The sequence below is a fragment of the Xenopus tropicalis genome, chromosome 4, assembly GCF_000004195.4.
Source record: "Xenopus tropicalis strain Nigerian chromosome 4, UCB_Xtro_10.0, whole genome shotgun sequence".
Lineage (NCBI taxonomy): Eukaryota > Metazoa > Chordata > Amphibia > Anura > Pipidae > Xenopus > Xenopus tropicalis.
Genome location: NC_030680.2, coordinates 63,216,826 through 63,242,328, shown reverse-complemented (window position 1 = coordinate 63,242,328; position 25,503 = coordinate 63,216,826). Strand labels below are relative to the sequence as shown.

Sequence of the window (25,503 nt, the reverse complement as noted above, 5' to 3'; positions counted from 1 at the left end):
AATACATAGGAAAATATGAGACCTATTTTAAAAAAATAATGAAGGTCAAATGAAAATGTACTCATTCTATAACATAATACAAGTTAACTGCATACTGCAAATCAGAGTTCATATATTCTTCCTTCCTTCTGCCAATTAAGGATTGTGGTTATATATTCATATGATTACTGCCATGATTGACAGCTACATTGTTATACACCAATGCAATTCCTTTGAAGAACAAATCCCTGGATAAATCCGTCTCTTACACCATAATACCCATATCAGAATTGTTACTTTTGCTATCAACCTAAGGATGAAACTGATTTTACATCCTCTACCTATATACTTTTTTATCACCTTCCATGGTGTTAAAATCTCCTCATTAAATCCCAGTGGAAGAGGGTGGTAAGGCATGGCAAGCAACTAGGGTTGCCACCTGTCTGGCTTTGACCCAGACAGCCCGGTTTTTGGAAGGGCTGCCTGGGTCAAAACCTCCTGCCTGGTTTCCCTAATTAGGAAAACTGGGCAGGACTCGGTAAGAATGTATCAGCTTACAGCTTGAGTACCACAATTTGGTAAGATTAGAAAAATGGATTTACCCTGATAATGGGCTACCTGTTGTGTTAGCCACACTCCATGGCCTCATTGAATGGGGATGTAAGGCAGGCTACCAGAACATCATCTCTTACAAGGACAGAGATGTCCATAACACCACATTAGGTTATCATTTTAACCTACAGATGCAGCCAGCAAGTTTTCACATTTTGTCTCACCATGTCTAGAATGCAAAGAGTTGCCAGCAAAACACAATAGAAATCTCCATAGATTGTACCACCTAGTGGCAAATCTTGGAATTATTTTTTTTTCACGTGTGGTAACTGGAAGAGACATGACAACAGCAACCATGCTGCATCTATATGTTTTGGCAAGTGTTCTACTGCCTTACTGCCATACAAAGTAAGCAGGTTGGATGCTGCATGTAGGAGATAAACTTCTGGGAGAAAGGAGGCCCACCAGTTTGCTCACTTACCTTAATGGCCTGCTAGCAATTATGCCACCAGGTAATGATCCTTCCTTATGCCTTGCTACAGGTACAGACCTCCTGTAAGGCTAGTGTTTCATAAATGTCCTAGTGATCACAAAAAACAGTATATTTACCAAAGAAAGCCAGGGCCAGTCTTAAAATGGGGCAACCTCATTTGTATAGAAGACTGTTAGAGGTCTGTGAACAGAGAGTACAGACATTGACCCTAGACAGAAAAAGCAGGTGTGAGTTGTAAAGTCACCACTCCTTCTTGCATATTTGCATCACTATGAATTAACTATGCATGTTGCATCAAGCTGACGGCTGTGGTCTGTGGCTAGTTATAGTATAGCAGCACAGCCAGAGGGTAAAGCAGAAATTACCAGTTCACTTGCCTACAATATAATTTGTTGCTGTTATCACTGGGATGGAATCTAAGTAGAATATCACCTTGGTATGACAGCAGGTTATTAATGATTTGCTGTTTGTGCCAGGCTTTGCATGGGGGAATGCATAAGAACTTTATCTTGTGTGATCATCAAAGGCTTTTTTTAATAAAAGAGCAGGTTATCATTAGTTAATGTCAATATTCAGAGCTGCCTCAATTGGTAAGTGTAATATAAAGGGCCCCAGGGTCATGTACACTGTGCTGAGATTTTTGCTTTGTTGAGTACAATATGCCGAATTGTTTGCTATGTGATCAAGCAGTCATGGATCAAGCAGTTTGGGACAGCACTCTGATCATCCTCATTTAAGGGCAGATAACTGTCCCAAAACGTTTGATCAACATCTGTGTGTCAAGAGCACTGAGTATGCATTAGGACAGGGATCCCCAACCTTTTTTACCCATGAGCCACACTCAAATGTAAAAAGAGTTGGGGAGCAACACAAGCATGAAAAATGTTCATGGGGGTGCCAAATAAGGGTTGTGATTGGCTATTTTGTAGCCCCTCTGTGGACTGGCAGCCAACAGGAGGCTCTGTTTAGCATTATACCAGGTCTTTATGCAACCAAAACTTGCCTCCAAGTCAGGAATTCAAAGATAAGCACCTGCTTTGAGGCCACTGAGAGCAACATCCAAGGGGTTGGTGAGCAACATGTTGCTCACGAACCACTGGTTGGGGATCACTGCATTAGGATATATTAGTATAATTTCATTATACTGCATACAGAAACATAACAGTGTTAGCAGAGATGAATACATGAATATGTTTGATTGTCTTGTTTTCTTGAGGGGATGATGTGTCTGATTGTGTCCTATGCTTCAAAATGTAAACACTTGGGTGTATGCATTGGTCACAGTTGTGCCATTGGACACAGTTGTGCTGAATGGCTGGGTGGCATTATTTCTGCCACTTGCCATCAAAATAATGTGTGTGCCCGATTCTTTTGACACAAGTTTGCTGCATCAATTAAGCAGGCTGCTGTGGTAATCTTGGGGCTACTGCCACCTGTTCGGAGGCAACAGTAGTTCCAGGGTTTCTATGCATCAATGGATGCACACTCCCACAAAATTTGTAACAGGACATGGAATGAAGGCAGCTGGGGCGGTCACATGTAAGTCTATGTAAATTATAGGTGACATGTGCAAACCACACATACAGTATTTAGGAGTACTTTAATTAGCACTGGAGTGCCCCCGCAATCCTGGTTGTAGTTTTAAAGTTTTCCAGAATTATGCATCAGCTTGCATTCTAACAGACAGTTACTGCATCCCTTTCTGTTAATTTTTTTTTTTTATTATTACGGACTAGCCCTGACAAAGGCAAGGGCTTTTAACTTGTTTATTAATAACCTGGAGGTGGGCATGGAAAGTACTATTTCTGTTTTTGCTGATGATACTAAATTGTGCAAAACTATAAGTTCCATGCAGGATGCTGCTGCTTTGCAGAGCAATTTGACAGAATTGGAAAACTGGGCGGTAAAATGGAAAATGAGGTTCAGTGTTGAAAAGTGCAAAGTTACGCACTTTGGTAGAAATAATATAAATGTTACTTATATACTAAATGGTAGTGTGCTGGTTATCCTTAATTGGGAAGGATCTGTAGACAACGTGTTGTCTAATTCCAGGCAGTGCCTTTCGGTGGCTACTAAAGCAAATAAAGTGCTCTCTGTGCAGTGACTCAAGGGATGAAAACATAATTTTGCCCCTTTATAGGTCCCTGGTAAGGCCTCACCTTAAGTATACGGTGCAGTTTTGGGCTCCAGTCCTTAAGAATTAATGAGCTGGAGAGAGTGCAGAGACTGCAACTAAACTGGTAAAGGAGATGGAAGATTTAAACCATGAGGTTAGACTGTCAAGTTTGGGGTTGTTTTCTCTGGAAAAAAGACGCTTGGGAGGGGACATAATTACTCTATACAAGTACATTAGAGGGGATTATAGACAGATAGGGGATGTTCTTTTTCCCACAAAAATCATCTAGACACCAGAGGCCACCCCTTTAGATTAGAGAAACGGAACTTTCATTTGCAGAAACGTAGGTGGGTTTTCACGGTGAGGTCAGTGAGGTTGGGGAATGTCCTTCCGATTGATGTGATGGAAGATTCTGTTAATGCTTTGGGTGATTTCTTGAACAAACATAATATCCAAGGCTATTGTGATACTAATCTATAAAAAGTATTGATGTTGGTATACATAGTTTATGTATGTGAGGGTTATGTTTATAAGGGCAAACAATAATTAGATCCCAATGGCTGAGACCTGCATTGGTTCAAGGAAATACTTTGTAAGTAATTTTTAGGTAAGTAATTTTTAGGTAAGGAATTAGCTAATGCTGAAGCACAAGAAACCTGCAGCCTGGAAACTGCTAGAGATGGGGCAAAAGTCAGACAGGCAGAAGGAATTGCTGAACTAAACTTTAGTACAGTTAAAAGAATTACAGAACTCAGAATTCAGACAGGCCAGCTCTAGTGATGAGCGAATCGCTACACCATAAAATTTGCGGAACGGCAAGAAAATTTGCGAAACGGCGGAGAATTTGCAAAGCGCATTTGTCCTGCAATTTTGTCGCCCACATCCTTTTTTTTTTTTTGTCGCCCCCGCATTTTTGAGGCGACCATGCCCTTTTTTTTACGCGCCCAATTTTACACGAGTCTGAATTCTTTTACGCACAATGAATTTTCTTGCGCCGAATTTTCACAGAAGTTTTGCGAAACAATTCGCCAATGGTGAAATGCGGAAATTCGCTTAGAATCCATGCCTGGCGAAAAAATTTGGTTGTCACAAGCCAGGTCATAAATGGTAAGACAAACAACCAACACAGTACAAATGGATTATTCACAAAACAGGGTCAGACAAGCCAATAATCAAACACCGAGATTTTAGTAAAGCTCCAAATACAATTTGCAGGTTTACAGACACCCAAACCAAGGAACTGCAGTCACAGGGGTCCTATACATAAATAGTCTCTGACAGACACAACATTCAGTTAACCTCTTTCCTTGCTGGAACAAGCATGTCTAACAGTGAGTGTATAGATAAGTTAGTATGGGCAGCGCTCTCATTCACGCCCCCCTCTTTAACAAATGACAAGTTTCCATGCCATGCCTAACCCTATGTCCCTGGCAATGGATCTCCATATGTATAATAATAACTGTACCAGCCACTAGCCACTTTAATCCCTCCACCATGGCGGGTATGCAGGCTTTCTAAACGTATCATCCATAATGAACCACAACACCTCTCAGATGCCTTTTGCTCTTAGATAGGAACTTACAGCAAGCAAGTACCTTCCTTTCTGTTCTTAAATCAGATTCCCTATGGGTCTACCCCTTCCACTAGCCTCTAATAGCCTCCTGCTCTATCATGCCCTCCTTTCTCCACAATTCCCAATCTTCTCCCTGTTGTCACAGCCTCCATTCAATGAGCCATGTATACTGTATATTGTAGCACTTCTCTTTACAAAAGTGGCTGACATTTATAGTTTTCCATATATAACTAGTTAGAATTAGTGCATATGCATGAATATAATAAATAAATAAATAAATAGGAATTAAAGCAAATCTTGCAGTGCTTTTCATAATTTTCTGTTAAATATTGCATTTATTGTGGGCTTACCATGTAATTTTCTATCTGAAAAAAAAGCAGAAAATGCAGTGGGTTTTGTTGTGATAAAACATAAATAAGCAGTAAAATAATAAATAAGTTGTAAGTAAATGAATAAGCAGTAAGTGAAAATTTATAGCATATACTATTGTTCATCCCCTTGGCAGCAACAACATTTACTTGATTTGACAGCTTGCAAAATATAGTTTTAATGTTTTTCTTTATTTCTTAAGTGCTAAAGTAATGCTCAGTTAAGTGGATTGCAGATCTAGTAAAACTACTGGAATTTATTTGAAAAAACATAATAAAGAATATGTAAGATATTAGTTTGTGTGTACATATTGACATAACGATAACTCTTAGGACTGATTTATTATTACTCTCTATTTTCTTTACCAAGAGGCAATGATGGTTAGCGCAAATAAATACACTTGATAAAGGGTATTAACCCGAAACATGTCGTGTTACCACTACCCATAATAAATGTTTTGCAGTTAATCTGCTGGAGCTTTTTTTTTCCTATTTTTGGATTTTTGGTTAGCGCAAAATACAATTACCTTAAAGGACAAGTCAACTCAAAATATAGCAAATCCTGAATCCTTCAAGGAAGATTTGGCCGAACCCATGCATATGTGAATTAGGAAAAGGAAGGGCAGGAAAGAACTGCGTGCACAGGCTGCAGTTTCATTGTTCAAAATGTCACATGATTTTAAGTATTTGGATGCAGTTTAGCCAGACTCTTATATTTGGCCAATCCAAATCCCAGAATCCCAAACTGAATCTTGGATTCTGTGCATCCCTAATAGATTTGCATTGCATATATGTTTATACAGTGCTTGTCAGTTTTGTATGTATGAATATCTTTATTGAAGTGCTACTTATGTACACAGTGCTGTACAGTAGAATACATTAATACAAACAGGGGGTTAAAGATAAATACAAAGTATAGGAGGGTAAATGACTAGGTGTGGTGTTAGAGCTCCGCACTTCTGTTAAACGTTAATGTTCCCTGGCATAAAATAAAGTTTGATTGAATAAAGCTGTTGAACACATTCTGATGAATTGAAAAATGGTAAATTATTTGCTCACCTTTACTTTAAATAATCCCCAGAAGGGTTAATAAAGCCAAAGGATGGGGTTGTTTCAGAGTTGGGAGAGACAAAGCTGTTTCCCATCCCAGAGTAGAATTTCCCTGGCAATTCTGTAATTGGCCAAAGGTCTCAGATGTCCATAGTCTTTTAAAACCACTGTGTGGTTCTGTCTTTTTTTACCCCGCTTGTTGGGGAGGGGGGGATAGACGGTGCTGGAGAGCCTGAGGTAGAAGGCCTCAGTAGGAGTATTGAGTATAAGGGATGATTCTTTAAGAGCTTACACTAGGAATGTGAAAATTAGGTTTAGGGTATTTAGTACAGCAGCCAGAGGCTCCAACAAGGAGAGCAGAAGTGCCAGCTGCCAGCATATGGTCTCAAGTGTTCAGGTTCAGGAACAGACACATCCACTGAAAAGCACCACTGTAATTAATCCTCCAAGATAGGGACTAGTTCATTTGTACGAGAGTACTACCACTAGTTGTAATTAATGCTTTGCCTGTGCCCAATACCATCACGGCAAACTATTAAAACACTGTAAAAGGAATGCATTCTGTACCAATTTAAGTACCATATATACTCGAGTATAAGCCGATCCGAATATAAGCCGAGGTACCTAATTTTACCTAAAAAAACTGGAAAGGAAAAACTTATTGACTCGAGTGTAAGCCCCCCAAAGCACCCCCCACCGTGGACGTGCATGCGTGCGTGCGTGCATTGCGTGCATGCTGCTGAAATTCCTGGCTTGAAAGGAGGCTTTCTGAAGTAGGCTGCACACTTATATAGGGGAAAACAGGCAGCAGCTCTGCTTGCAGTGCTCCTTAGTAAGTCAGGCATATAAATATGGCCATCTGTACTGCTGAAAATCATGTGTTTTCTTTAAAAACCCTTTAGCCACCTTAAGTAGTAAGGGGTCTTGTTTTGATTCAATTGTAGGATCTGTACCACTACAGTTCAGTTAAGAGCACTAAAGGGGACAGCTTTCATTAGCTGATACCGTATATACATAGCCTTCCTGTACTCACCTTGCTGTACTGTACTTCTATGGACTCTCTGTAGCAGAGGCAAGCAGCCTCATGTTGCATTACGCACCGTATATACTCTGTAGCTGTAGCAGTCGTTCAAGCCGCACAACCACCCCACCGTGTGGTCGGCCGTTCGCGTGCGCTCGTGTGCGCTCGTGTGCGCTCGTGTTCGCGCCGGCGCACACGCGAACGGCCAACTACACAGGGGGTGGTTGTGCGGCTTGCACGGTGAACAGGCGAATGCTGTAGTCATGTGGACAGGCAGCTTAATAGGTAGGTGTTTCAGAATAAAATACAAACACTTTGGCTTTCACTACCTTCAAGTCGGGACCTGCTGTAGATTTCAAGTGGCTCACAAGCCTGAATTTTTAAGCACATTTTTTGTGCTGAAAAACTCGGCTTATACTCGAGTATATACGGTAACTGTTTGGGATCCAGATACTAAACAGTTAATGACTGGTGCATGAGTTATTTAGAGATTTACCTATGTGTGTGTGTGATATCAAAGTGGTTAACCCTTTCTCCATCTGACAACACGGGCCCACCTGAGGGAGTCCTATATAATGAATTGCTTACAGGTAGATGAGGGAGCTATGACTATACTATAGTACAGTGCTGTCCAACTGGCGGCCCGCGGGCCCCCCCTCTGTGTGGCCCCCCACCTGTCTGGCTGCTTTGATGGCTTACTCTTGTGTAAGTTTCAAATGGTATCAGTACTGTGATTAACTGCCCCCCCCCCCTGCATGGTTCTCACCTCAGATTCAGGCTGTAATCAGGCTGTATTGTTTAAATATGTAATCCCCTGTGTTGTTCACACCTTTTAATCTCTGCATTGTTCACCCCCTGCAGTGTTCACACCTCAGGCTCAGGCTGTAATCACCCACATTGTCTACCTGTTCACACCTCAGACTGTAGGAGCAGTTGAAACCCACAAATAATCCCTGCACACTACAAAAAGAACATATTCTGAAGTGGTACTGCAATTAAAAAGTTTTTTAATATATAGTTATTGTGCAGACTGTAGGAGCAGTGCCAGCATTGTGTCACTGTATGCTGCCTGTGTGTGCCATACACATAGGGCAAGCAGAGTATGGCACACACAGGCAGCATAGGGCAGGCAAAGTATGGCACACACAGGCAGCATAGGGCAAGAAGATTATGGCACACACAGGCAGCATAGGTAGGGCAGGCAGAGTATGGCACACACAGGCCAAGTATGGCACAAACCAGCCAAGAATGGTACACGCAGTCAAAGTATGGCACATGCAGGCAGGGTAGGGAAGGCAGAGTATGGCACACACAGGCAGGGTAGGGAAGGCAGAGTATGACACACACAGGCAGGCTAGGAAAGGCAGAGTATGGCACACACAGGCAGGGTAGGGAAGGCCAGAGTATGGCACACACAGGCAGGGTAGGGAAGGCCAGAGTATGGCACACACAGGCAGGGTAGGAAAGGCAGAGTATGGCACACACAGGCAGGGTAGGGAAGGCCAGAGTGTGACGCACACAGGCAGGGTAGGAAAGGCAGAGTATGGCAGGTTTTTGCTGTACTACAACCATTAATATGGGTATGGTCATGTGATACATGGGTGTGGTTTCAAGTGGGTGTGGATTCAAAAAGGGGAGTGGTCAAAACTGGCTTCCATTATCGGCCCTCCACCACGTAGGTCGGAAAAATTCCGGCCCTCGGTACAACAGAAGTTGGACAGCACTGCTATAGTATGACTATAGGTCTGTGAATAGTGATACAAAAGGGTTGATTCACTAAAGTGCGATAAAGCATATCGCATGCTTTTTTGCGTTAAAATAGACGCGAAAAAAACGCACAATTCGCTAAAGTATTATCGAGTGCGTTAAGTTGCATACCGCATGCATTAAATTTTGTCACCTACTTGAGGCAGGCGTTAGTTATAGAAAAGTACAGTTAACGAGCTTTTGGCAACACAACATGGACTTTGCAGTGTTATTTATTCAAGTATGTGTTGGCCCTAGAGTGATACATCCACCAGTTTGCAGGGAAACGGTCATTTTCATAAAAGTAGTTTTACGAAAGTATTGGCGTGTATGGCTAATATGGCGTACGTTTTTCCGCACGCGTCGATTATTTGTGCACGATGCGTTGATACAATTGCTTCAGAGTCTTGATAGATTTGCATTTTTTTAAACCTTGCCTGCTTTATGTTCCTACTGTTTTATGTATTGAAAAACAATGGCTACATCTTAAAAACATTTCTATTGTCAGTATGCTTTTATGAAATATAACACTTTCCATTTTAATAAAGGGTCTTTTAATGTAGCCATGACATAGACACTCACCATGCATTAAATTTCTCAAGTGTAAGCACCAAACTACTGGTACTAAAAGTACAGCAACAGCCATGCACTAAGAACCAGATTTCCATAGCTGTTTATCAAGAATTTCAAGGACCTTCTAAATTGAATTATAGAATTAAAAAAAATGAAATAATGAAATCCCTGGAATACAGCTGTAATACAAACTGTATTAGAGTACTTTTAAATTATTTTTTTAAATATATATTTTTTGTGTTACTGAAATACATATACAATACAGATACTGTGGGAAATAGAATGCACTTGTAAAAAAAAAAAAGAATACTGCTTAAAGGAGAACTAAAGTTAAAATCACTGGGGGTGCCAAAATGTTAGATATCGCTCCCCCAGTGATTAAGATTGCTTACCTCAGGGATCTCCAACCTTTCTAACTCGTGAGCCGCAGTCAAATGTTAAAAGACTTGGAGAGCAACACAAGCACCATAAAAGTTCATGGAGGTGCCAAATAAGGGCTAAGATTGGCTATTAGGCAGCCTCTATGCACACTATCAGCTTACAGGAGGCTTTATTTTGTATTAAATCTTGTTTTTATTCAACCAAAACTTGCCACCAAGTCAGGAATTCAAAAATAACTACCTGGTTTGGGGGCACTGAGAGCAACATCCAAGGGGTTGGTGAGCAACATGTTGCCCCTGAGCCACTGGTTGGGGATCACTGACTTACCTGATATACATACATACATACATACACTTATATTGTAGTGTCACCCACTGTGACCTACAGCACTTATATTTGCCTACTTGTGTCTGTAAGTTACCCTCCCATATAGATAGTAAGCTCTACGGGGCAGGGACCTCCATCCTCTTGTGTTTTGACTCTTATTGCTACTGTATCTTTTATTTATTTGTGTTTATTGTAATACTTTGTATTTATCTATTATCTTATTAACCCCCTGTTTGTATTAATGTATTCTACTGTACAGCACTGTGTACATAAGTAGCGCTTTATAAATAAAGATATACATACATACATACCCTGCTCCAATACTCTTGTTTGCTAAAAACTGCACCGGCATGGGATTCTCTGTAGAAGATCTTCGTTGTCATCTTTTTGGCTTCTTCTTTTTGTTCTGGCCTGAGCAGGCACGTGCAGTAGAGCAAAAAGCAGGTGTTTACCTGAGGCCAGAGGAACAAAGGCAGATGAGGAAGGAAGCTCTTGCCAATAGGCATCTATAGAAATACTCCTGGTCAGTGTAGTTTCCTGTGGTGTGTCCTGGTGATTACATTCGCTGCCAAATTTTGCATTTAACCATTGAAATTTGTTTGCGAAACTGCCACAAAAATTTGTAGTGACAAAAATTTGACAAGTGAGGAAAAAGTCAAAATAAGTCACGGCCGTATCTAAAAAATGGCACGGTAGCCTCATTTTGAGAATTTTTCTGTGTTTCACAAATTTATCATCAATTTTGCTCAATTTTTCGGTGTAGTGAAACAGGACAGATTTGCTCATCACTAGTCACAGAAGACTTCATATATGATCATAAAAGATTTACTGGTGTGGGCATTTGGGTAAAAACTTGTGTATAGATTTAGAGGTACTGTACACAGAATGGGATACTAACTTGTTAAAGGGACAGTACCCTCTGTGAGAAATATGTCTGTACTGTCTAATAACATGACCAATACATGTCATTATTATTTGACATCAGAAAGTGGCAAATACACTGGTATAGGTTAAATTTTTCAAGTTTGTAAGACATGTTATATACAAAATCTGTATGTATTCCTCCCTGTGCTATTTGTTTGTGACAGTTAAGTGCAGAAGTGATTCTTTTTGGATCAGGGGGTCACCAGCACAGCAGTTCTGTCTAAGAAGAAATTATTTCAACTGGCAAACAACAGGAGTTTTATTTGGTGCCCTACAGGTGGCTAATGGGATACTTTGAGCAACTGTATGTTGGCATGTTAATCAGCCTTGTTATATATATCTGCTCTATCTGAATGGATTGGACACTCTTGGCAGGCTAACTGCAGTGTTTCTGTAAATAAAATCAGAATATAAGATTGTCTTCACAGTTAAATGGCCTTAATAAAACTTCATTATCCAGCATGACATATATTTTTTACACAGTCCATTAGCTGTAATTTTCAGTGCCTCATCTTAATACATCAAACCAGCTAATCTGTTGTTCCTTTTTTGTTCATGGTTGTACTGTAGTTGCAGTTTTTCCTGTAAATACTTTGCTACACATATAAATATAGGGGCCCATATATCAAAGTACAATTGCTTCCGAATACAAATACATATTTTTTCTAGGGTTTCATATTTTGCATATTTTCACCGGGTTTTTTTTCCGCTAATTTGCTCAATTTTTTCGTACAAAATCTTATTTTCGCAACGAGTATGAAAGTTTCAGATTCATTCAAGCTTTGATATCGTGACTTTCCTTTGGCCAGGTTGGAGCTGCAGAGTTACATTGAGTCATATGGGAGGCTTCCAAAAACATGCATAGAAGGATCAAAGTCAAAAAAAGGTTTTCCCGCCATTTACGATCATTCGGATACGAAAATTTTGTGACTTTCGGATCGCCAATACGATATTATCTTGACTAATACGATTTTTTTGTAAGCATTTTCTTGACATTTGCGATCATCAGAAATCATTATATCTAATCCGAATTTTACCCATTTTGGGATTCAAACTCGTACTTTGATGTATCAGCCCCATCGTGTTTAATGGAATCAAATGATATAAATACTTATATATATATGGAATTAATATTGCTGAGAGCTGGTTCGAAGTAGGCCATTGGGTAAGCTGGTGATCCCAATTGCTTGCCCTGTGGCCTGCTGCATAGAAAGATGAGCAAACTATTGTGATATTTGTGTCCATTTTTCCCCAGTTAAGCCTTAGGCCATCTCCCATCAGTTAATATTAAGAAAATGATTCTAATTTTTTATTTTCTTTTTTTCTCTGTAATAATAAAACAGTACATTGTATTTTTCCCTAACAAAGGTATAATTATTCCGCATTAGAGGCCAGACAATATGTGTATAGATCCCTTACCTGGAAAATACCAGCTCCCAAGAATTTTGGATAACTGTATAGGTATCGACAAGTAGCAAATAAAGAATTAAACATAGGAGTTATCAGGGACGTTTTGGTGGTAAGTGCTGACCTGAGGCAGCCTAGTGCATGCTGCCCCCCAGTTGTGCCTGAGGGGATCAAGGGGGGTCATCATCTTTAGTGCAGAGTCCAATTTAAAAATCAGAATTAAGGCTCTTGAAGTTACCAGAAGAAACCTGGTTGCTGCATCTGGTAACTTACTGTCTCTCATCTCAACTCATGGCAGCAGCGCCTCTGGAAGGTATTGCTTCTGCCTCTTTTTTTACATTAATGCCTTCTTAAAAGTAAGGGGAATTAAAATTATATAAAGCATAGTCCTGATTTCGACTGTAACTAGAACACATTTTATGGGCAACAGTTCACTCAAAGAAAACATTATGATAATTTTGGGAGATTCTTCTGTTTTCTATGGGCCCCAAAAATGCAGTCTGCATCATTCAGTTAAAAGCCTTGTTATTTCCACAATGCCCTAGGAACATATAAAATAGGATTTGTTTTCCATTATTTAATAATATTTTTAACACGTGCATTTTGATGAATCATTTACATTATATTAAAATTTAGGTTGTAGTAGAAAGAATGACAACACTGACAGAAAGAGCATACAGAAGGGAAAACGCAAGGAAATGCATACTCTATTACCTTCAGAGAAAATCAAAGTGGCAATAGAAGGGTTATTATCCCCCATACACATTTGTAGGTAATGTTTAACATTATGTCTGGGTATTACCAGATTCATAATCAAAAGTAACCCATCATTTTGGGTGCAAGGCTAAATTATACACAGTCATTACAGACAACACCCAATGCAGCATGTCAAAATATTACATTTAAAGAAGAAGGGAAGCTCTGAGGTATTTTATTGCCAATAGTCACAATGGGGCAACCTAGAATGCAATATTAATTCTGGAGAATGCTTTACCAAACAGCCCTACAAGCTCTCTCTGTTTGTTTAAGATAGCAGCTGCCATTTTAGCTTATTCTGACTGTCACATTCCTGCCTGCATGCTGCTCTTTGGAACAACTCTCAGCTCAGACTACAGCAGAGATTGGAGGAGGAGCAGGGATGGGGAAATGAGAGAGGAGCACATTGAACAGGATTGTGCTGTGCCCTGAAAGATTTTGCTAAGAGAAGAATGTCTTACACAGAAGATCATGTGTACAAAATAGAAGGACTCAGACAGAAAATAATTTTCTTCTGCTGTTTTGTTTTGATATTAAAGTGATTTCAACATGCCCTAATTTGTTGTGAAAAGCTTTTAGAATCTTTATAAGGGATAAATGATTGACTGGTACTGCAGAAATATGTTATCTTTCAAATCAGCCATATACCCACAGGAAATGTACACAGGTATGGGATACATTATCTGGACACCTGTTATCCAAAAAGTTACGAATTATGGGAAGGCCATCTGTCATAGACTCCAGTTTAATCATATAATTATTTTTTTTTTAAATGATTTCCTTTTTATCTATAATAATAATATAGTAGCTTGTACTTGATGCCAAGATATAATAAATCCTGTATATTTTGGATGTAAAACATCTATTATTGGGTTTAATCATTGTTTACATGATTTTTCGGAAGACAAACTATAGAGATCCAAATTACAGAAAGACCTCTTTCTGGAAAACAGCTCATCCGAGCATTCTGGATAACTGGATATCTGTATAGAGTTTTTGTAGCTAATGCACAGAACATTTTTATTGAAAACAGTCACATAGAGTTGCATATAGACTTTCCCATCTTTATAATAAACCTAATTATCTTCTTTTCTCAGGAACCACAGTGATGCATATGATAGCTTTTGATGCTGATGATCCAACAACAGATAATGCCGTGCTGCGTTATAACATTCTTAGACAGACTCCAGATAAGCCATCACCAAACATGTTCTACATTGATCCAGAGAAGGGCGACATTGTCACCGTTGTTTCCCCAGCACTATTAGACCGTGAGGTAAGCGAGTATGTGAATAACAATGTCAGAATAATACAAAAATTACAGTAACGCATATTCTCATAATTAAATATTTTATATTTCTGCATAGCTTTTATTACCGTATATACTCGAGTATAAGCCGATCCGAATATAAGCCGAGGTACCTAATTTTACCTAAGGAAATGGGAAAAACTTATTGACTCGAGTATAAGGCTAGGGTGGGAAATACAGCAGCAACTGCTAAGTTTCAATAATCAAAATAAATACCCATAAAATTACAGCTCCCCTCAGCGTCCTCCCCAACATCCTCCAGCTCCCCTCAGCATCCTCCCCAACATACTCCAGCTCCCCCCAGCGTCCTCCCCAACATCCTCCAGCTCCCCCAACATCCCCCAGCTCCCCCCAGCATTCTCCCCAACATCCTCCAGCTCCCCCCCTCAGCATCCTCCAGCTCCCTCCACCCAGTGTCCTCCCCAACATCCTCCAGCTCCCCTCAGCGTCCTCCCCAACATCCTCCAGCTCCCCCCCCAAGCGTCCTCCAGCTCACCCAACTCAGCGTCCTCCCCAACATCCTCCAGCTTCCCCCAGCATCCTCCCCAACATCATCCAGCTCCCCCCAACATCCCCCAGCATTCTCCCCAACATCCCCCAGCTCCCCCAACATCCTCCAGCTCCCCCCAGTGTTCTCCCCAACATCCCCCAGCTCACCCCAACATCCTCCAGCTCCCCCCAGCATTCTCCCCAACATCCTCCAGCTCCCCGCAACATCCCCCAGCTCCCCGCAATATCCTCCCCCACCCCTCCCACTTGCCTGCCTCGTCTGCCTCCCTGCTTGCCTGCTGCGTCCGGCTGCTGCTTCTGCCTGTGTCCCCCGTCTCTTCCTAGGTCCCACTTTTCGCAGCTGTAGATCTTTTATTAGGTTGCGCACGGGGCGCAACCAATAAAATTACCCGCTGACCACCAATGAGCCAAGGGCCTGTAACTCTTTAAAGGGCTTAAAAACTATATCACGGCCAGGCCCCCTTTAAATCCACAATCGTTTGGGCCCGGGACAACTGTGCCCCCCTGGAATGTTAATCGCGATTGCTGGCAGGGACTTTTACAAGTGACATCTCTCTGAAACCTGCTTTTATTTAATCCGACTCGAGTATAAGCCGAGGGTGATTTTTTCAGCACATTTTTGGTTCTGAAAAACTCAGCTTATACTCGAGTATATACGGTACCTATTGTGTTGTGTTTGTGCAGATAAAATTGAATTAGAACAGTGAAACCGAAACTGGGATTTTGACCACCCATCTCACCAGTTAAAAAAAATGTATGCTGATTTCTGGAGAAATGTTTTGAAAATGTACAAGTCAGAAATGTTTGGAGCCCTACGTATATCTTGCTACAGAATGGAATTAAACAAAATGTTCAAAGTTGTGGGAAAAAAAAGTGGAAATGAAATGTGTCCTGGCACTTAAAGGGCTAATAGATCAAGATTATATTAGAAGTGATTAACAGTCTTTTACATATTTGCCACACATATATTATGTATATATATATTGAAAGGTTTGTTGTTGTTAGCCTTTTGCGTATGAAAATGTGGTTTTTACACACCAATGAAACTTAATGAAACCTCTGGTTAATAAATAAATTAATAAATTTAAACTATTGTTTGTTATAGAACGGGCACCATATACATTATAGCCACTTTGTTCCATTCTTTGGGTAGTATTATATACTATCACCCATGTGTACATAGGATGTATAAACAGAAACTTAAGGGATCAATTATAATCAGAAGTCGAGTAGCATTTGTACAAACTTCCCTGCAGTCAGTTGTGGATAAAACCCCATGCATTAAAGGTACTTGCGTCAAAATGCACTCTTTGCATTTATATATAGTTATGCTCTGTGCTGTCCAGTCCTTCCTGCCTTATGTTCTAAATTACCTATAGTTGCTTCTATCAAAGCTACTGCCACCTCCAGAGCAGGATTCCCTTTGCATCCTGCCTCGAAAGGCACAGCACACTTGTGTCTAAAGAACTGGGCGCACACATGATTCTCACATCAAACACAGCAAATCACTGCAGGTGGACTTAGTTACATAGTTACATAGTTACATAGGGTTGAAAAAAGACCATTGTCCATCAAGTTCAACCCATCCGAGTAAACCCAGCACACAACCTATACTAACCAATCTATAGACTCACATACATAAACTATATATACAACCAGTAATACTAACTGTAGATATTAGTATCACAATAGCCTTGGATATTCTGCTTGTTCAAAAACTCATCCAGGCCCCTCTTAAAGGCATTAACAGAGTCTGCCATTACCACATCTCTAGGAAGGGCATTCCACAACCTCACTGCCCTCACCGTGAAAAACCACCTACGCTGCTTCAAATGGAAGCTCCGTTCCTCTAATCTATAGGGGTGACCTCTGGTGCGTTGATTGTTTTTATGGGAAAAAAGAACATCCCCCAACTGCCTATAATCCCCTCTAATATACTTGTACAGAGTAATCATGTCCCCTCGCAAGCGCCTCTTTTCCAGAGAAAACAACCCCAACCTCGACAGTCTAACCTCATAGCTTAAATCTTCCATCCCCTTAACCAGTTTAGTTGCACGTCTCTGCACTCTCTCCAGTTCATTAATATCCTTCTTAAGGACTGGAGCCCAAAACTGCACTGCATACTCAAGGTGAGGCCTTACCAGGGACCTATAAAGAGGCAAAAATATGTTCTCATCCCTTGAGTCAATGCCCTTTTTTATACAAGACAGCACTTTATTTGCTGTAGTAGCCACAGAATGACATTGCCTGGAATTAGACAACTTGTGATCTACAAAAACCCCTAGATCCTTCTCCATTAAGGATGCCCCCAACACACTACCATTCAGTAGATAGTTTGCATTTATATGGAAAATTTGGAGCAATTGCATCCGATTTACTTTGATATGCGAGACAACAAGACAACAAAACAACACAGCTGGAATTTTGGGGCAAAACACTGCATTGTAGGGAAAAAAGCATGGAGATTGTGCTTGAAATTGTGTTGCTCACTGGAAAGGTCATAAATGACCATTTTAAACTATCCCAGTGAATGTTCACATAATATAATACATACAGCGTTGTCTGTTGGCCATGTGCAGACAATACTTTATTGCCAATAACTGCATGTAAAGACTAATATTCCCATCTACTTACTGTCTTCTCTTTGAATCTGTCTTTATAGAAATAGCTTTCCATCCCGGTTGACTTTTGAAGAATACAAACTGTTGAATTGTTTTTGTTGTCTGTGCTAAAAGGTGGACAAACTGATCACAGTTCTGTTCCATTTTATGTAATAAGCATGTTTAAGCAGTCGATACTTTTATTATTCAATCCATCTATATGCAAATGTTGAACTCACTGTGCAGTTTCCTTTTAATGAAAAGATATTAATCTTTACAGTGAATGATCTTCACATTTTACTTGAATGTTAAAAATATTCGCATTTTCGGTGACTACAGAAACTTGCACATTTCTTTTTAGCTTTTTGGTTTCTTATATATACATTTGGTTCTTTGGAATTGTCTGCGGATTTATTGTTATTGATTGGTTAATAGTAGATAAGAAAGTGTCGTTAACAGCAAGGTTACACAAAACACGTTAGGCCAAGTGCATGCAAGCAACAGCCATTGAAATCCATAGGAAGCAATTCTGGGCATTTTATTTTTATTTTATTAGCCATGGAGCTACTAACTGCTTGGGCAATAAAATTACCAAAAATGTGCCTTGTGGGTGTGCAATAAAACACCTGTCAAAGGGAGCCCCTCCACTCCATCAGCAGGTAGTATGTACAGGGCTTTTGATTCACTTGTAGAATAGGGTACCAATATGGAGGGGCATGTGGACCCCATTTGCCACTGACAAGTTGCACCTGCTTCCATCCTACTTATTTACAGGAGGTAAACTTTGCTCATTCCAGAGAGGCAAATATGAGGGAGCAAAATGTACTGTTGGCAGAAACATAATTTTAATGAGTTTTGTTTGTTTTCTCATTTTCAGTGAATTACATATTATCTACATTTCCATTTATCATCTCTTACTAACTTCTTAAAATATTATCATTCCACTTCCATAATTAATTGATGTTAAAACAATGTAATAATTAATTTTTAATTCTGAACAGACCAACATTTCATAGGAGGTCATTGGTTAAACTGGAGGAGCAAACATATTGCGCCTCTGGTGCGCTGGTCATTTTTATGGGAAAAAACACCCCCTATCTGCCTATAATCCCCTCTAATGTACTTGTACAGAGTAATCATGTCCCCTCGCAAATCTTTTTTCCAGAGAAAACAACCCCAACCTTGACAGTCTCACCTCATAGTTTAATCTTCCATCCCCTTTAAATTTATGAATAACAATATTGTTTATAACATTGTTTATGCATATGTTTTCTAAAGCATAAAAGTAAGGTGATGATTTGGAGATATGTGAGGTGTGAGCCCAGTCATTTGTGATATAAATAAACTGTACTATTTGTGCCTTACTTATTATTAGATATATGTAATATTATTAATTGAATTAAGAATGTTAATTTAATTACTCTCTATAGAATCTGTCTCTAAATTTAATTAGAGTAATTTTCTTATTGGGATTCATAAGAAGCCTGTCGGATGCATATGAGTATCCATGGGGAACAAGCCCTAAGGTTAGAGCCACTGTAAGAACATACAGTACAATTTAAATTATAGGCTGATGATTTCTATCACAGCCCAGGGAAGGCAGGATAATATTTTAATCATGGGAAATGGAAGACATTACCCTACTTTCGGATGGTGTTGTTTCATTCATAGGATTCATAGAGGCTACAATTCCACATTTTGGCTTATTTTTGGAAGACAGGCTGCTTGGCATTGGCCCCTTATAAAAGGGTTTAGCAATGGAACTCTTAGTAATTCAAATACTGACAGTCCATGTTTGAAGTTTTACAGTTAGCACTCATATGTGGGTGGAATTACCATATGTCCAATTCAGGTATTATACAATTCAAAAGACTTAAAAGTTGGAGCCATTTATAGGGGTTGAATGATGACAAAACTAAAATGTCATACACATAGATGAGGGAACTGACCTCCAGTTAAATAACTCTGTTTTTATGAATGGCAAACAGGGCATTGTGATTCTCAGGTAAAGCTATGCAATCAAAATGCCTCCCACATCTGCAGCCTCTTCCCATTTATACAGAAAGCAGATGCATGACTTGTGGCAGGCATGGCTGTCAGATACAGATCAACCAGAAATAATTCCTTCTATGTTCCTGATTAATTCCCATAATGGCACCAGTGTCTGTCATTGGCAGAAGGTTTCTCATATACATAAGAATGGTAGGTATCTGCTGGCTGACAAGGGCACTTTAATAATTGGGGTTTTTACTTTGAGGGTTGCAGCAATTCAAACTTCCCAAGCCTTCCATTAGTTAAATAACAATTCATTTTCAAATCAAGCATTTGAGCTTGACTTTTTTCTACTGCATTAAGAGAAATTTTATTTTAATTAAGCAAAGCTTTTTATCAGGTGATACAGTACAGCATGGAGTAAGGGTGTTTATCTTTTTTTAAAAGAGAGAAAAATAGACTAATTTTAAAAATGTTCCGCCAGGAACAAGATCAGAAGTTGCCAAGGCGATAGAGCATAGGCTGTTGCATTTAGCAACACACTGAAGCTATGCTAAGTTAAATTAGAGTAAATTTCTCTAAAGAAATGTGTTTCAAAAGATCTTTCGGAGCCAGAAAGATTGGGACAAAATCTGACAGATTATGGGAGCAAATTCCAGAGAAGGGGTGCAGCCCTTGCAAAGTCTTAAATGTGGGTATGTGGCAAACAACAAAAGGACTTGACATGACATTTTTGTTTCTTCTTAGGATTAAGTGCCCATATAACAAAACAAAAACAAATAAATAAATAAACAGATAATAATAAGGGCATACTTTAGATGTAATTAAATTCTTTTATCTTGAAGCACCTGTCACCACAAATACTATCTTAGATAAGCATTACTTTGCCATTACTTGTTAAACAGTTGCTAATAAACTATACTATGACATGTATGGTTTTTCTATAATATCACTGCCTTGTAATTACTATATATATATATATACATTAGGGGAGGAATTTTCCACACTTCCAAAGACTATATAACATAATCTGTACTCTTATACAACCTTCTAAAAAATTGGTCTCATTATAACTATATACAGTACATCATGTAATGTTCTGATATTATTAAATTACGCAGAACAGAGTAAAATTACTCTTCATGGTCTTTTTATGGTAGACTAACCATGAAAAAGATTGTGGGAAAATGCAAAAGAAGAGTATGATACTCGTAGATGATTGAATGATAGGAACTGCGCCCTAGAAAGAAAAGGTCTGGAATAAAAAGCTTCTTAAATGTATCTTCATAAACATGTACTTAAAGATGACCTACCAGAGAATTATACGTTGTTATTTGTTATATTGGAACAGACCAGTGTAAAAATAAAACTGCGTAAATAGACTGTGCAAAAACAAAAATGCAATCTATACAGGCTGGGATGAGTGGATGTCTACCATAATAACCAGAAAACTACTTCCTGCTTTTAGCTCTCTAACCTCTTAGTCAGAGACTTGAGGGGGAGCCACATGGGACAGAACTGTTAATTTAGTTTGCTTTTGATCCTTTGCATGCAGGTCAGATTCCAAAGCAAACAGTTATGTCCAGTTATGTTACAGTTATGATCCACCTCAAGTCACTGATTGGTCACTGATTTACAGGATAGAGAGCTGCAAAGGCTCCAGCCTTTATAAGTTAACTTCTTAGCTAATTATATCAAAAATAGTTTGCACAGCCTACCTATTTACCTCGTTTCATTTTTTTCACGGAACAATTCCTTTAATATTGATCCATTCTAATAATTTCAATCTCATACTCAAGATGTTTGATTTCTTTTGTAATAATGACTGGCGCTACTGTATTATAAAGGGTTTACATATTCAAATGTATTCCAGTCAGGCAGTGAGCCTTCTTAAATCAGAACTTAATTACATGCCTCATGCTACACACACAGCCTGCCTTCAAACCAAAAATGACAGGCTTTTACCCCACTTAAGAAATTATAGGCAGAGACATGCAAATGACTGCTTAATGTCCCTGTGGCCAACTATGCACTCTGAACCGCAACTTTAAAAGCACAGATACAACTTAATAATTCAGAGCCATATATCTTTATACAGACAGCCTGTTTCAATCTCATCAGTGCAAGATATTAGATCATGGCTTTTAAGGAGGTAGGACTTGAAGAAAAGGGCGCGAAAGGCTAAAAGGAGTCAAAGAGATTTGACAATTCTAGACATGCAATGAAAGCATTCTCAAAGCATAAGATGCTATGTCTGAAAGAAGGCCTTTAGGGCATGTCTTACATTATAAAGGCTGTTTGGCACCTCTTAGGGCTAAGGATCAAAAGAATATAAGCGTCGAAGCAGGTGGAATGTAGCATGTTGCTTTGCACCTGTAGTCAGCACTTACTGTATATGTGCCTGTGTGAGTACAGGCTCGTACAGAAGAATAGGATGTGTTCCTTCCAGTGTATTGCACTGCTGGAAAAACTAGCATGAGAACTAGCCCTTAGTCCTTCTCACCCTTGCTGTGATGGTTTCTCTGCCAGTCTATTCAAGTTGGCTCTAAGAGGTTTTGCCTTTAGAGTTTTAATGTATCAAAAAGCACAGCAAAAAACTTAATTCCATTAATGCTGCCATGGTGTTAGGGGGTGTTTAATGAAACAGTGGGAAATTCATGAAAAGTGGCTACGGCACAACTTTTTTTGACTATTATGACTTTTTTTGGCGTGACCACAACTTTTTTTGATGCAGCTGTGATTTTTTTTTAATATTTTTGATTATTTGATTTTTTTTACTTTTGCAACAGTTTCATGAAAAAATGGCAAAATACGTAATATCCACTGCAAATCCATGCCTGGTGAAAAAATGTGCACAGTTTACACCTTTACCCGCACACCCTCAGCTCTCAATCAATACTCACGCCCGGTGCACAGCGCTCAAAGGGATCGGCACCCTCTCCACAATATCCAAACGAAAAAAGCAACGGCACTCGAGGGCTTAATCCAGGGCTCTGCCCTTAAAATCCTCTATTGCGAAACATGCAACGTTTCGAGGCTAAAACTGCCCCTTTGTCAATATTTTTGATTATTTGATTTTTTTTACTTTTGCAACAGTTTCATGAAAAAATGGCAAAATACGTAATATCCACTGCAAATCCATGCCTGGTGAAAAAATGTGCTCATCACTAGCTATATGTGTGAGAGAAGAGATAGCAGAATAATCAAAAATAATACTATATCAAAACAGAATATATAATGCTAAGGGGGTGATTTATAAACGGTCGAGTTTGTTTGTTTATTTCTCGAATTTGAGTTATGGCTCGAAAACTCGAATATCTGGTATTTATTGAGTGCAACAACCCCAAAAACTCGAATGTAAAAATTTGCCATCTAGAAGCTTGCAAGTTTCTATAGAAGTCACTGGGAGTTGTCCTAGGCAAAGTCAAGCCATATGTTGAATTCAATTTTTATTTGAGTTTATTTCAAGTTTGAAACTCAAAATTTTTAAGTACTTGAGTTTTTTTTATTCGCACAAGTTTACCACTTTAATAAATAAGTAAGCATTTAATATGCAAGTTTTATCGATTTAGAAAAACAAACTTAAATTCACAAATTTGAAAACTTATAAACAAGCCCCTAAAACTTCTAAGGGGCACATTTACTTATCCACGAACGCTCCGAGCGTTCGTTCGCTCGGCCCAATCGTATTTTCCACAACTTTTTCGTACCTTGCTGACTTTTTTGGCACTTTGGTATTTTTTGCGCGAAAAAATCGGATCGGTTTTGCCACTGTTTACAATCGTTCGGTACATAAATTCCATGACTTTTGGATCGCCAATACGATATTATCGGGACTAATACGATTTTTTCGTAAGCATTTTTGTGATATTTGCGATCTTCATAAATTTTTGTTTCCAATCCGAATTTTTCCCATTCAGGATTCGAACTTGTGTTTTGATAAACCTGCCCCTATGTCTAACCGTAATATAAAAAAAAATATATTTATTTTATTATGGTTATTATAACACATAGGTACTTAACATATTGTTTTCGACCAATTGACAGCCAACTTGCATGAATGCAAAAATCAAATGAATACAAGCTGTGAAATTTACATTAATCCAAATTGAGTTGCCATTCACATATCACAATCTGTATCTTTTGGTCACTAAATTATTATGACATTCTCCCAGTTCATGCGTATACACTTCTGATTTAGCCTAAAATAGCCTTCTATCATTCTGTCACCTGTCTTACTAATCTGTTTGTTATATAAGCTCTTCTTCCCTTTCTCTACATTGTAACTAAAACTAGTTGGGACATAATAATTCTTTTATTTTTGACTGCAAAAAAAGTTACCCAAGCAAGGTTCAAAGAACATTATATCTAAAATTTCTGTTTCATATTTCAAAGTTGACTACCTTTTGTCTTTTCAAACTCTTCTTTCTCACTTTTGCACCTAAAAAGTGCAAATTTATTTAATCAGCATATGGTTCTTTTGCATTCTACCTCTTTCTCTGTCTTTCTCTCTCTTGCTCTCTCTCTCTTTCTGGGGTTCCTTAGAGGTTTCCCCATATGCTTTCCATCTGTGCATCTTCCCTGGAAATTCTAAAGCTGCATCACATTCTGACAAAGAGAGGATTATATTTATTCCTCTTGTTGTTCTCTGCCCCATCTGTTTAAGCTGCTGGTATGTCTAATCCTTATGCGTATCCAAATACTACCTACAGTAAACATTCATAAAATGGATTTTCTACAGTACCAGATGCATTCAGTTCTTTGCACACCACAATCAATTCAGCCTCTAAGGTTCACTGCATACTTGATACGGGAACTTTGATTTTGCTTTTACATCCATTAACTCACATTACTTATGTTACATTCATTAACTTTGATAGATACATCTACCAGGTGCACCCAGTGACTGGAGAGATAGCAGTATTACATATTTTATGAATATACAACATATCATAGAATATACTGTGTATGGATATATATATATATATATCTTGATAAAGGTAGATAAAGGACCATCTTGATAAAGGTCCCGGGTGAGGACCGAAACGGCGTTCTAAATAAAATAAGTATCTTTTTTTGATGAAAGTTTCCTGGTGTGCATCAGTATTTTTTACATATTTACACCGTTTTTCTGATTTGCACCCAGGTTGTAATCCCTATAAGTGTGTGCCTCAGCACATACAGTATATTCTATGATATGTTGGAAGTTGTTAAAATATTTTTTATACATTAATTGTAACTGTGCAACACCCCCATATAACCCCAGAATATTTTTTGCATCTGAGTGCAGATTGCTATTTGATATTTTATGGTTATAAATCAGGTTAGCCCATTTTTCTTCAGTCTAAATATTACTTTTTTGTGTTGCCTTAAAGTTTTTCCAATCTCAGGCTTTTCCACACCACGAGAGGCAGTGATATACCATTTGCACTTTGCTCTTAAGAGTGTGCCACCCACACAGGATTGTATTACAATACACTCATTGAGTATTCAAGGTATTTACTATATAGCTGTTCAGCAAAATATATGTGAGTCATATTTTTACTTCTTTGTATAACAGAATCCTCAACATTAGTTAATACAATGACTGGATAAATGTCTGCCTTAAATTTCTTATATTTTTAAATCTCATTATATTATATTAATTATATTATGTGACTGCAAGACCTTCTCACCGCAGAACTGAAGTGTCACATCCAGCACTGAAGGGAATAAAACGCGGTATTGCTCATTCTCTTCCTCTCACAGGGCTAACATCTAAATTAATTTTCTTATCTCATAAGATCTAAATTAAATGAATTAAATTCATTACATCAGTGTGCTATA

At 38.8% G+C, this 25,503-nt stretch overlaps 1 protein-coding gene across 1 annotated transcript in view; it reads left to right on the top strand.

Annotated features, from left to right (window-relative positions):
- The window catches only part of cdh13 (cadherin 13), a 512,601-nt gene that overhangs the window by 345,294 nt on the left and 141,804 nt on the right, over nucleotides 1-25,503 (top strand). The window contains 1 exon segment of the mRNA NM_001103078.1: nucleotides 14,364-14,542. Coding sequence (NP_001096548.1) covers nucleotides 14,364-14,542 — 179 coding nt within the window.